The sequence below is a fragment of the Gossypium hirsutum genome, chromosome A11 (assembly GCF_007990345.1).
Source record: "Gossypium hirsutum isolate 1008001.06 chromosome A11, Gossypium_hirsutum_v2.1, whole genome shotgun sequence".
NCBI lineage: Eukaryota > Viridiplantae > Streptophyta > Magnoliopsida > Malvales > Malvaceae > Gossypium > Gossypium hirsutum.
Genome location: NC_053434.1, coordinates 106,446,265 through 106,459,536, shown reverse-complemented (window position 1 = coordinate 106,459,536; position 13,272 = coordinate 106,446,265). Strand labels below are relative to the sequence as shown.

Here is a 13,272-nt window from a genome sequence, read left to right as displayed (position 1 = left end):
TGGATGAACTTTTAACTTAAAAATAGAAAGCAATATCTAGATTCCCAATTCCACATAACAAAAATAATCACCAACCTTTCAAATTAATTAGCACCAAGGCTCTTACTACTTATCAATTATAGCTGGGTTAGAATCTTCAGATCTTCCCTGCATTTCATGAAGAATAAGCAACTCTTTTCGCCCCAAAGGTCGAATTTAAAATAGTGCGTCCACTGCCTGACAACAAGCATATCATGTTAGAGATTTTCAGGAGCAAAAAGTATTTTATCTCTAGATTTAAAAGGTTATAGAAGTAATTGACTTACTCTAGCAAATACGCATTCTACATGAGCGATCACTAGACCGTTACATTCTTCACAAAAATATGCGTGATCATTTGGATTTCTATCTTCCTCACAAAATTCACAACGATGATCTCTAGAATCATCTTCAACAAAAGAACCTTTCAGAGTTAAAACATGATCATGATATGTGGATTTAACCATACCAGGAATGGGAACACATTTCACATGAAAATTGAAACGACATTGTGGACAACGATAAAAGGGTTCTCTTTTAATACGTTTTCCACATTCAACACAAAGAAAACTTGCTGCCGGTGGCGGATACTTGGCAATGAGTAACTGAAAATTTGTCCCAAAATAGTAAAGGTCATGCATGTGACCGTGGGCCTCACTTTTCAAGGGTCGCCTTAAGGAACTAGCACATGTAGGATGGAGGTTGATGGGACAATGTTCACAATTATATGCAAACATGAGTGACTTTAACGCAAAAGGGCAAGCATAACACTGTGGCTTTGAATCTTCATGGGGGAAGACGCAACTAACAAAACATGTTCCCGATGAAATGGGATTTGATGCATTTGAAATGGGACTTCATTCCACTGAAATGGGACTTCATTCCACTGAAATGGCACTTCTATCTTTTGTGGTAACCTAAGGCAAGATTCGTGAAGAATATAATCACAGTTGTACTCACGGCAAAAATAGGCTGGACCTATGATTGGCAATTCACAAATTGTGCATTTGGTTTCATCTATAGGGTCATTACAATAGCCAAGTACAAGCTTATGGTGGTGGTTGAAATGCTGTGACTCGGTTACTCTAGCCATCTCTTTTTCTTGCGAAACCGCAGTTTTATGAGTTCTTAGAGCAGCGCATTTCACATCAAGCTTGAAATCACACTGCTCGCAAAGATATATGAAGCCAAGACAAATGTCTCTACAGTCATCACATGAAATGGTTCGACCAATCTGAGGGTGATGTGAAGTATAGAGGTTAAGAGGATGGACAGAATGGGATGGGTGTTGTATCTTATTTGCCAAGTTAGCGCATCGTTTATGTAGGTAAAACTCCTTTTGTCCTGCAGATTTAAGAAGGTCAAAACATATTTCACAGCGGTAGCTAGGACCACTAAGTACCAGACGACAACCGTTGCAATATTTTTTTCCTTTTCCTTTTCCTTTTAACACTTTAGTTACCTCATACATCGGATGAACCTCATACATCCGATGATTGTGGTTGATAGGTTGAATCTGCATTTACAAAGAAACAAAAATGAATCAAAGTTATATACTATAATTTGCATAGGTAAAGCAACTTATATTCTAACATATCAATCTCATTACAAATAGCAAACGAAAGTTGAATCTAAATCAAGTTGTATACTATAATTTAATTGAGGAAGCATCTAAACTTTGGCTAGTTTGAATAAAAGTAAGTTAATATATTCAAAATATAGTTGCAAACCAAAGTGCGGATTACATTGGTCCCTTCATTCTGCTCCATTTCGTTCAAATGCCAAAGCTTTGTTTTCTATGGACAGGGGAAATAAGGATGAGACCTTTCCGGATGAATTTTATCCTATAGATCAAACAAATATTAATCATTAATACATCTAGACTGATCAAAGAAAAGAGCTTGACAAATTTTGTTGATAATTTTTCTATTTACTTTATTTATTTTTGGCAAAAATTAAAGACAGCAAAATGTTAAAAAAAAATTTAAAATAGCAAAGACATTAGTAAATCTTATAATTTGCCCTTTGATTGCAAAAATTAAATTGAAGGGTGAAAAAGAATTATTACATCAGCAAGTGCACATTCAACATGAGCCATATGCCTCCAACTTAGACAATAATACACAAGATGCTTTGGATTCCTTTCGTTCTCACAAACATTACAATGATATTCTCCAAAATTGTCTTCTTTAATCGATTCCATATAGATAAGCAGATGTTTGTGATATCTATGTTTAGCTGAAGATGGTTTAACACATTTAGGATGGAAACTAAAATCACATTGCACAGATAGCTAAACATTAGCAGCACCACAATGCTTGCCACAAGTTTCCCAACAGAAATCCTTCCCTAAACCTCAATGAGAATGTAATCGTGGCAATCATGTTTTAGAGTGGGCAAGAGTTTAGTGCAGCGTCAAAGGGAACTTGCTTCCCTTCGACAAACACAGATTTTCCACCTGAATCTAGTAAAATAGCATAAAATTCCTGTACGACCTGGAGGACTGCCGCTTGGGGATGTGTAAAAACACTTCCCAATTGCGATTCTTAATGTGTGCATTAAATCTCAGTTAACTCCATACTATTTTGCACAAATCCACGATAGGGTATCAGATTTTTCTTAAGAAGGAAATGGTCATACCATTCCTTAGTGTCTAAAACAAACTTTGAGTTGTCAAATGGTTGAGAACTCAAAGCCACCATCTTTCAACTTTTGGGTGCCATAATCTTCTACTCACAACCAACAAAATTTTCTCACAATTAAAACACACTCAAGAGACACAAGAATTATATGTTCCCCAAATATCACAAAGCAATCAACAAAGTTACTCTTGAACTACTAACCAAGAATGCACTAAATGCTCCATTTCTCACTATGCATTATATTTTTAGAATTATGAAATGAAATCTCAACCAACTCATTACTATCAGCTAATATTAGCCATATGGTCAGTATTTAATTTCTAAAATCCTAAAATTTTCTAGCACAAACAAAATCCACAATAGAGAAATTTGAGTAGGAAATCTCAAGAGTAATTTGTATGAAACTGTGATAAACAATTTAACCCACAGAAATATAATTTCAAGATTGTCTAACAGGGGTACTCATGCCATAACTCAAAATTATAACCACATCCAAATTTCATTTCCCAATTTTCTCAATGCCCACACAGTCTCTAAGTTTAACAACTCACCTATAATAAAGCATGAAAACCACAAATTTTTAGCTAAAAAATCCTACAAATTTTACCACAATTGCACACGAGCAAGAGAAAATCTAAAACAAGTAAAGAAGTAGCAACAGTTTATACAGCATTTACGAAATAGTTGTTGGAAACTTGGAAACATTGGAGAATTTGTTGAAAAGCTGAAGCTTTTTTTTTTTGTTGCAACCGTGAAAGCGCAAGAAAGGTTGGAGTTTTGGAGGGTTTGAGACGAGAGCAAAGATATGTTGGATGTTTAAAAGCAGGTCTGTGCAGGTAGAATCAGGTTATTGACCATTTAAAGCCCTTGCATATTTTAAAATTAAAAGCCAACAACGGGGGATTGGCATGGTTGGTGATGACATCTCGAGTATAAGTTTCATCATTGTAACTGTTTTTTTTTTTTTTGAAACTTTCATCATTGTAACTGTTACGTGTGGACATATAGGTGAGTTTTTATCGATTCATTCATCACGTGACACCGGCGGATCCGAAAAATTATTTTTAGACTGATTAAATTATATATTTTTAGATAGTAAAATTATAATTTCATTATTTTAGTAGTTTTATATTTTTATAATTTTTAAAGAATTAAATTAAATTTTTATTATTTTTAGAGTTAAAGTGTAATTTTATCATTACTAATTTAAAATTTTATAAATAAAAAAATTTCTATTTTAGAGAGAATCGGGACCCTACCCCTTGATCTGCCGCTGTTATGTGGTGTATTGATTAGATTTCACATTGAAATTGATCATATTAGTGTGGATTAAATTTTTAAATTTAATATATATATATATAAGAATTTAGAATAATCCAATTAAAAAATATTAATTAAATCTACAATGCATAATACATAACACTAATTGAATTTAAGCATATTTAACACAAGCTATTTCTTTGAAAGGAGAATACCCGACAATAGGCTATAACTTGAGGTTCATTTTAAGACTTATTTTGAGCAAAGAGAAAGGAATTTTTTTTTTTACTTATAAAGGAGAATTCCGAGCAATAGGCCATAACTAGAGTTTTAGTCATATTTCTAATTTCAATTTTAATTTTTTATAAATTATTCTTTGTCATGACAAACTGATTCCATACTTATATAATAAGGTTAATGCACTATTTGGGGCCTAAACTTGATAAGTGTTCTTCCCTGGGGGCTTGAACTATTTTTCGTCCAAGTTAGTCCCTGAACTTAACAATTGTTCCCAAATTGGGGCTTGGCCATTTTTTTCCAAGTTAATCCCTTATATTTTGTTAGCTTTGATATAGCAAAATTCAAACCAAAATTTATATGTATTATATTTCCTAAATCATTTGGTGAAAATATAGTTGAAAATGTTATCAAATATTTTAAAATACTTGCAAATACACAAAAACATGTTTTAATTGTGTTTTAATTTATCTAAATGTTCTTGGGACAATACCAAAGTGTTCTAAGGTGTTTAAAATGTTTTTAAAGTACCTTGGTATACAAGAAGTCTCGAGACATAGAACCATATGTTCCAAAAATAAACATGATTAGAATTTGAAAACTATCTTACAGACAATGTTAGTTCTAATTACGAGAAGGCTTTCTGAGTTATGTGATATCGACTGAAGACACACGAGTTGATCCGAATAAAATCTCATTACATGTGAACTGAAGACCATTAAAGAATATAACAGAAGTGCGAAATTCCTGAGACTAACTTGATATTATTGGTAATTTGTTAAAGGATTTTCGATGATAGCTTTCTCGTTGACAATAAGGTGAGCTTTCAATCGAATCAAATGAAAAAATTTCGAGTTAATTGAGTTGAAAAATCCTATTTTGTCATCCTAACTTGATTTGAAATTTTCTCAAATCGATTTGAGTGAGATGAAATTTGAATCAAATATATTTGTTCGAGTTGAATTAAAAAAATAAATTTGGTGTTATTTATTTTTATGTAATATTTTTTTGAAAATATTCTTCTATAAAAGTTTTTAAACATGACCATACAAAGGAAAATTGAAGTCACCAAGCGAACAAATAAAAGTAACACAACATGAATCCAAGTAAACAACAACAACAACACAACAAGATTATATAGAAAACATAAGCAAAAGTCCAAAATATAGTAGAAAATTACGCCAGTCCAAACAACACAACAAAAAATAAAACAACACAATAAAATTCCAATAAACTAGTAGCAATAACACAACAAACTGGTAACAATAACACATCAGTTCCAAAAACGTTATAAAATATCTTAAGTTTCTTCTTTTGCTTTAAACACTATCTGTAAACTTGAAACATTTAGTAAAAATGTTGAATGAGTTAGTTAAATAATAAAAAAATATTTGCAAAAATAAATTAAACAAACATTTAACTTTATAAACTAATGCTAAGTATATTAACTTCTTGATTTTCTAGTATTTTGGATAAGTCTAGTAAATTTAAAAACAAAAGTGTTAGCTAAATTATGAGAATCTTACTAATATAAATAACATAAAAGCTTATTTTATTAATCAAAATTAATATATTACCATCTTCCATGGTTTGAAGCTCATCAACATAATTTTCATTATTGATGGGATCCTTAGATTTTCAAAGCCAATCTTGTGTGCAAACCAAAACTTTGACCATGAAAAAAGTTAGAGAACTTCTATAACTATCGAGAACACGTCTAGTCGAGCTATATGCACTTTCCGAGGCAACTGTTGATATAGGAATAGCAAGAATATCTTGAGCCATTTTTGCAAGAATAGAGAATCTACAATTGTTCATTTCCCACCACAATAATAAATCAAATGAACTTGAATTGTCTACTTCGTCCTCTTCACCCAAATACTTATCCAACTCATGTTTAATTTATAGTCTACCTTGTTTCTTCTTTTTAAGGTATTTTTGCTTGGCCAAGCCTGTTTGCATTTCTAACGATCTATTTCCATTGAATTGAAAATATTTTTCAAAGAACTAGATTTGCCTTCAAACTAGTATGTTGATCTTATTTCCTTCACCCAATACTTATTATACTTATCCCTCATTTTGGAAGTCATAGAAATTATGTATAAATCTCCACAATCTTACCACCCATCAAAAAGATAAAGCACATTCGTCAATGCTTCAAAAAGTGAATAAGAGATAACATGTAAATATCCGAACACCTTTATTGTAAGATGATAAAAATGCTCCAACACTTTTATAACTCTTTGAACTATTTCTCAATTATCAAATGTAGGAACTTCATCTTCAGCAATGAGGTCAAGAAAAAAAGTTATGATCATCACGTACATATGTTTCAAATGCACGTTCATATTTTTCTGCCACCTTTAACATCATATATGTTGAGTTCCATCTTGTAAGTTATTAGGAAAGAAATAGAGAAATATAATAAGATACGCAAATATATGTTCAATATGTAAATAATATATTTAGTTATGTAAATAACATATTTAGGAGAGAAGTTAGGGATTTACATAAATTTATTGGGTGATTTATTTTCCATGATTATCATGTATATATGGCTATTTTTGGCCTGTGAATACAAAGGAAGGAAGTCATTTTTCTCTCAAAAGTTTTTACATGGTATCAAAAGCCAAAGAACAACAAAATAGTCATGAATAGCAAGGGAAAGAAACTTGTTTCCACCTACGTGTTGAGTTCGAGCGATAATCCTAGTAATATAATTACTTAAGTGCAATTGAAATGAGACAGCTATGATACATGGGCTTGAGTGATACAAACTGTGTTGAAGACCAAGAAGAGATTCAGATTTATTGATGGAATAATTAAACAACCTGATTATGATTCCTCTATATTGGAGGATTGTTGGATTGTAAATTCTCTGTTGGTTTCATGGATGCTCAACACAATGAAGCCAACCCTGCTATCTACTATAACTTATATGGAGACTGCAAAGGATTTATGGGCTGGTATCAAAGAACAATTCACTATTGCTAATGGACCTCGTGTTCAGTAGATCAAGGCAGAACTTGCCAATTGCAAACAAAGAGGTTTTCCAATAATGACTTTTTATGGGAAATTGAAACAACTATTGTAAGAACTAGCGAATTATGAAAAGATTTCCATCTATTTTTGTGGAAAATGCAATTATAATATTACAGCTGAACTCAACAAGAAACGAGAACAAAATAGCCTTTATCATTTTTTTATGGGGTTAGAAGATGCTTTATATGGAACTATTCGTTCCAATATTTTAAGTACAGATCTATTGCTAAACTTAAACAAGGCATACTCGTTGGTATGCCAAGAAGAACGCATTAAAAAAATTTCACGAGGGAATGAGGAACATGAAGAAGTTGTGAGTTTTGCAGTGCAAGCCAAGATAGGAGGCTAGAAGTATAAAACAAGAACAAGAGGCAAATCAATTGTTTCCTCACATTACAAAAGAAAGGGACATGATTTTGAAACATGTTTCCAACTCATTGGATATCCACAATGGTGGGGTGACCAATCCAAAAAGACTAGATGTGGACAAAGGGGATAGAGTACAGGGCAATGATGTAGTGATACGCCAAAGGTTAATACAGCTTATATAATTGGGCAACCATCATCATCAGTGACAATAACATGATAAAATATAACTTCTGGTGCCTTGACAGTTGAACATTGGAGACTCTTTCACAATTTGTTGAACTCGTGCAAATCGGGTACTAACGAAAAGTTAAATAGTAAAAGTAATCTAAGTTGGATCATTAATTTTAGTGCTTCCCAACATATGATAGGTACTTTATAATGTTTAAAAAATTTGAAAGAAATTGAGGCATGTCCAATTGGTTTACCTAACAGTAAGGAGGTAATGATGTTAAAGAAAGGATCATGTAACAACCTGTTTTCAGTTAAATTGAAACAGTAGTTTAGGGACCATAAATCTGACGTAAAAATATTTATTTTATTATTATTTTTAACATCTACGGCATGTTAGTAGTATCGTAACTTAATTAAGTAAAAATGACTAAATCTTAAAATGTGCAAAAGTATAGTTCCATTAGTTAAATGTGTCTATTAGCTATGAAATTAAATTGTTACAGGATTTAAGTAGTTATTAGACTATTAAATTATATAGTGGACGTTCATGGACATCAATTAAGTGATTTTAATGTTAAATAATAAGGTTATATATGTAATTTAATAAATATATATTAGTAAATTAATGACAACAAAAACATCATCTTGGTTGTTCATCTTTTCCACCAAAAATAAGGGTGAAAACCTCCATTGAAGGAGCTTGAACATTCAGCTAGACATTCTCCTTGGATGTATGTGTTGTTTTGTCTTGTTTTTAATGATTTTTATGTTTTTGGGATCGTTGTAACTTAATCTAGTTAGCCCAGGGACTAATTTGCAAAACTGTTAAAGGGTTAGGGTTTTTCCATGAATGTGTTTGTGTGATTTTTGAAGTTTAATGGAAAGCATGAGTTAAATGATGCTATGCTCATGTATTATACCTTACCATGTGATGATGTTGACGAGTTATGTGTTAAAGCCCTAACTTAGGTTGTTGATGATGCTTATGCTTGTGCCAAGCTTATGTTGGATTGATTTTATAAGGTTTTTGTATTGAAATGGTAAGCTATGTTCATGAATTACAAGCTTACTAAGCATTATATGCTTACATATTTCTTTTTCCTATATTTTATAAATTATCGGAAGCTCGATCGATTTGAAAGCTCATCGGAGACCTATCACACTATCTAGAGATTATACCGGTAGACTTTGATATTTTAGTCATGATTATAATGGCATGTATAGGTGGACTAGTGTTTATTGATCTACTTGATATGTTTGGCATGTATATATGGTATTTTTGGTTGGTTTGCTTTTGGCACTTTGGTGCTTTGATGGTTGGTGTTGATATGGCTAAGTGTATGTTTTGAATAACCAAATTGGTATGTTAGGATATGATTTGGTATATGGTCATTGTGGTAAGTTTGGTATGAAAATAGATTAGATGTGAATGGTTGATGAATGGCCAAAATATGCATATGTTTAAGTAGATTAGATGAATTATGTTTGAGGTGCCTTATTGGCATTTTGGTTGAATGAATTATTTGTATATTGAAATGATTATATTATGTATGTTTTGGCCTGTTTTGGTGCCTTAGTCATAGATGCATTTGGCTTGTAGGTACTTGGTGGAAATGGGTGAAAGAAATGGCTTGATTTTGGCTAATTTCTTGTCCACATGGCTTAAGATACGGGCGTGTCTCAGTCGTGTGTGAAATACAACCATGCGACATGACCGTGTATCCCCTGAAGGTTTAATAGGGTTGCAAGTCAAGCAGTTACACGGCTTAGCACATGGGCTGGTACACGGGTGTGTAAGGCTATTTCGAGAGTTATACGGCCTGGCACATTGGCTTCTAGCTTGGCCGTGTGACCTAACTTAAAGAGTTATATAGGCACAAAAATAGATTGAGACATGGCCGTGTGTCCCTATTTCGAATGTTACATGGCCTAAAACACGGGCGTGCGTCTCACCTTGAGAATTTTTCTAACTTTTTCCTTAAGTTTTCTTATGTTCCCAATTTAGTCCCGAATCGTCTTTAAAGTGTTTCTAAGGTCTCGAGGGCTCGAATAAGGGATGATATGCATTTGTTTAAATAAATTATGCTATGATTTATCTAATGTTTGGAAATGAATGTTTTAAGTTACGATTTTACAGTAATGCTCCGTAACTCTATTCTGGAAACGAATACGAGAATGGGGTGTTACAGATTTGTTTGCTTGGGAAAACATATCAAACTAGACAATATTCTTTATGTTTCAAATTCAAATTGCAATTTGATATCTATGTCATAATTGGTTAATGGATCTAATTGTGATGTTCAATTTACTAATAAAATTTGTGTTATACAAGCCCATACCTCAAGGATGGTGATTAGAGCGGGAGGACAACGCAAGGGGCTTTACTGTTTGAAGTTAGCACCATCAGTCCAAGCATACAAGGCTAGTCATATAGATTCTTTGAATTATGGCATAGGAGAATGAGGCGTTCGTCTACAAAAATAGTTGAATCTCTTCCTCAGTTTAAACTTTGTAACAGTTTGGTGAAGAATAAACCATGTGACATTTGTTTGAGAGCAAAGCAAACAAGCTAAGTTTTTATTTCTAGTGACGATAAAGCGAATGGAAATTTTGAATTAATTCATTGAGATTTGTGGGGACCTTATCATGTTAATGCTTCTTGTGGTGTATCGTATTTTTTACCGTTGTTGACAATTTTTCTAAGGGGGTATAGATATATTTGTTGACTGAAAAAAGAGAAGTGGACCTTCGCATGAGTAATTTCTTTGCTATGACTAAAAAAAAATTTCATAATGATGTGAAAGTAGTTAGAACTGATAATGGGACTGAACTTGCGTACTTGAAATACTATTTTTTTGAAAATAGAATTTTATATCAGACTTTATGTGTAGGAACACCTCAACAGAATGGTCATGTTGAAAGGAAGCATCACTATATATTAAATCTGGCTAGAGCTTTAAGATTTCAGGGCAACCTTCCCATTAAGTTTTGGGGAGAATGTGTTTTGATGGTTGGATATTTGATCAATTGGACACCTTTTAAGCTATTAAGAGGAAAGACTCCTTATTAGATCTTATTTGGTAAACCTTCTAGTTATAATCATATTCAAAATTTTGGATGTCTTTGTTATGCTCAAAATTTGAATAAGGAAAAGGACAAATTTGTTAGTAGAAGTCAACGTTGTGTGTTTGTAGAATATCCCTTTAGAAGAAAAGGGTGGAGAGTTTATGATCTTGATACAGGAAATTTTTTGTATCAAGAGATGTTGTGTTCTCTGAATATGAATTTTCATTTGTTGGTGTTAGTAAGGAGGGTGCACGGCTAGATCTATTACAGAGTGCACCTTTCAGTATCACTAATCATGCTGATGGTAACTTGAATTAGGACGAAGAAATTGAAGTGCTTGAGAAGTTAACTGTAACTCAATGTGATAACGATGATAGGGGATGTCAGTAAAGTCTCGGGTGAATTTGTTCAAGAACAACTTGGGCGGAGTCATAGAACAAAAGAAGTTTCTACTCGACAATGAGATTTTGTGACTTATACTATACAACAAATAAGCCCCTCTGCACGTTCATCCAAATCAATCCTATAGCACATTATGTAAATTGAGATATTTTTTCTCTAAAACATCGTTATTTCTTAGCAGCTATAAAATTTCTCCAAAACATCATTCTTTCTTAGCAGCTATGACATTCAAAATAGAGCCTATCCGTATGTTCAAGCCATAAAAGATATTCGATGGAAGGAAGCTATGATGAAAGAAATTGAGGCTCTTGAGGCTAATGGGACATGGACTTTGAAAGATTTATGATAAACAAAAAAGTAACACATTTTAATCCCATACTTAGCATATTTTTGGATGATTTATCATATAATTTAGTGAATTAGATGCTCTTAATCCTTTAATTCCATGTTTTATACTTTGGAGAGCACAGGGGAACAAAAGCAGCAGAAAACGAGCCAAAAACAGATAAAAAGGGCCGATTGAAAGATCCACACGGCCAAGACGAATTCCACAAGGGCTGAGCACACGCCCGTGTGATCCACACAGTCTGGCCATACGCCCATGTGGCAGCCTGTGTCAGTATCGCTCCAGGTTTCTCAAATACACGGAAAAAACCAATTTTAGGGTTTCTGAGTAGTCTAAAGTCTATAAATACATACTAGAAGAAGACCTAAAGGGGGACACAAAGCAGATAGCAGAAAATACTCAAAGAGACGCCATCGAAGTCATCTCGAAAGCAAGATCTCCTCTAAGACTGAAGATCTCCTTTCAATTTCTTCCAAAGTTTTTGGGTTTTCTTAATGTTTTGTGGTTTTTCTATTTTTGAGATGTTTTCTCCCGTTAATATGAACTAAACTCCCTAAATACCTAGGGAGGATGAAACCTATGATGGATCTTATTATTTAATTATCCGAATTACACGATAAATACTTGTTCTTGTTCTTAATTATGTGTTTTTAATTATTGCTTTATATTTTCAGAATATTAATCCAAGTTTGATTTGCTTATTCAGTGGAGTAAAAGTCTCTGTTTAAGAGAAGATCTAGCATAATTAAGCAGAGTTGCATGCAATCCTAGAAATAGGATGACATAAATCTGCCGGATTAGAGTCAAATCTAATAGGGGAATCCATAAATTGAGTAATGTTACAGTAGGGGTTTTAATTAGAAAGAGGTTTTAATCAATCAACCTAGAGTCAGTTGTTCTTAGTCTCGAAAGAGATATTAACATAATTTAGGGATTCCTACAGATCAAGACAAGTGAATAAATCGTTTGATTCAAAGTCAGAATAAAAAGTGAAGTCTAGATGGATTCTTCCTTAGGTATTGTCTTTATCATTGGTTTATTCGTTTATTTTCTTCACTCTCTGTCGCGTTTTAATTAGTTAAGTTAATTTTCAGATTAAAACAAATCCCTTATATTTTAGGCTAAATAATAGAAAGATAGTTAATACTAGTACTTTTAGTCCTTGTGGATACGATATTCTAGACTCACCATAAATATATTAGCATTCGATAGGTGCGCTTGCTTTAGTCATGATCGTAGTCTAGTTTAGTGATTCATAAAATGATCATTAAGTTTTTAGCACCGTTGCCGGGGACTAAGATATTAGGAACGCTTAATTTTTATTACTTTAGCCATTTTTTTTTATTTTTACTGCAATTTATTTTTTTATTATAATTTACTAACTTATCTTTTATTTTCATCTGGCAAGTTTCTTTAGTTTATGACTAGAAAAAATCCGTAAGGACCTCTACTTTTTTACAACGAAATTGAAAGCACAGCTAGCAGAAATCATAGAGAAATAAGGTGAAGTCTACAGAATATAGAGGAAGAGCACGAAGATGATACTAATACTACAGAGGAGATGGCTGAAAATCAAAATAATCTGCTACCTCATGTGGTTGCCGCAAATCGTGTAAATCAGAATCATGCACTTCGTACTATGTACAACTATGCTAAGCCTAATTTAATGGGGGCTTAAACGAGTATTGTCAGACCTGCAATTACTGCAAATAATTTTGA

The 13,272-nt window shown here is 32.7% G+C and overlaps 1 protein-coding gene across 4 annotated transcripts; it reads right to left on the bottom strand.

The window, feature by feature from the left end:
- LOC107892576 (uncharacterized) lies at nt 1–3,644 on the bottom strand. Of its 4 annotated transcripts, none has more exons than XM_016817658.2 (4): nt 3,338–3,644; nt 1,764–1,862; nt 306–1,534; nt 1–216 (listed from the first exon to the last, which is right to left on the bottom strand). In XM_016817658.2, exons 2-3 carry the CDS (start codon nt 1,785–1,787, stop codon nt 764–766), a joined length of 795 nt encoding a protein of 264 aa, XP_016673147.1. In that variant the 5' UTR covers nt 1,788–1,862; nt 3,338–3,644; the 3' UTR covers nt 1–216; nt 306–763. The 4 variants fall into 4 exon arrangements, with proteins under 4 accessions (XP_016673147.1, XP_040937558.1, XP_016673140.1 ...); XM_041081624.1 differs by having other exon boundaries at nt 2,087–3,633; XM_016817651.2 differs by having other exon boundaries at nt 3,329–3,633.
- Nucleotides 3,645–13,272: the final 9,628 nt, after the last annotated feature.

Coding starts and splice junctions, on each gene's coding strand:
- LOC107892576 (XM_016817658.2), bottom strand. CDS start 1,787: ATGGAGCAGAATGAAGGGACCAAT. Junction 1,535..1,763: donor AGCAGAATGAAGGGACCAAT/GTAATCCGCACT, acceptor TTGTAAATGCAG/ATTCAACCTATCAACCACAA.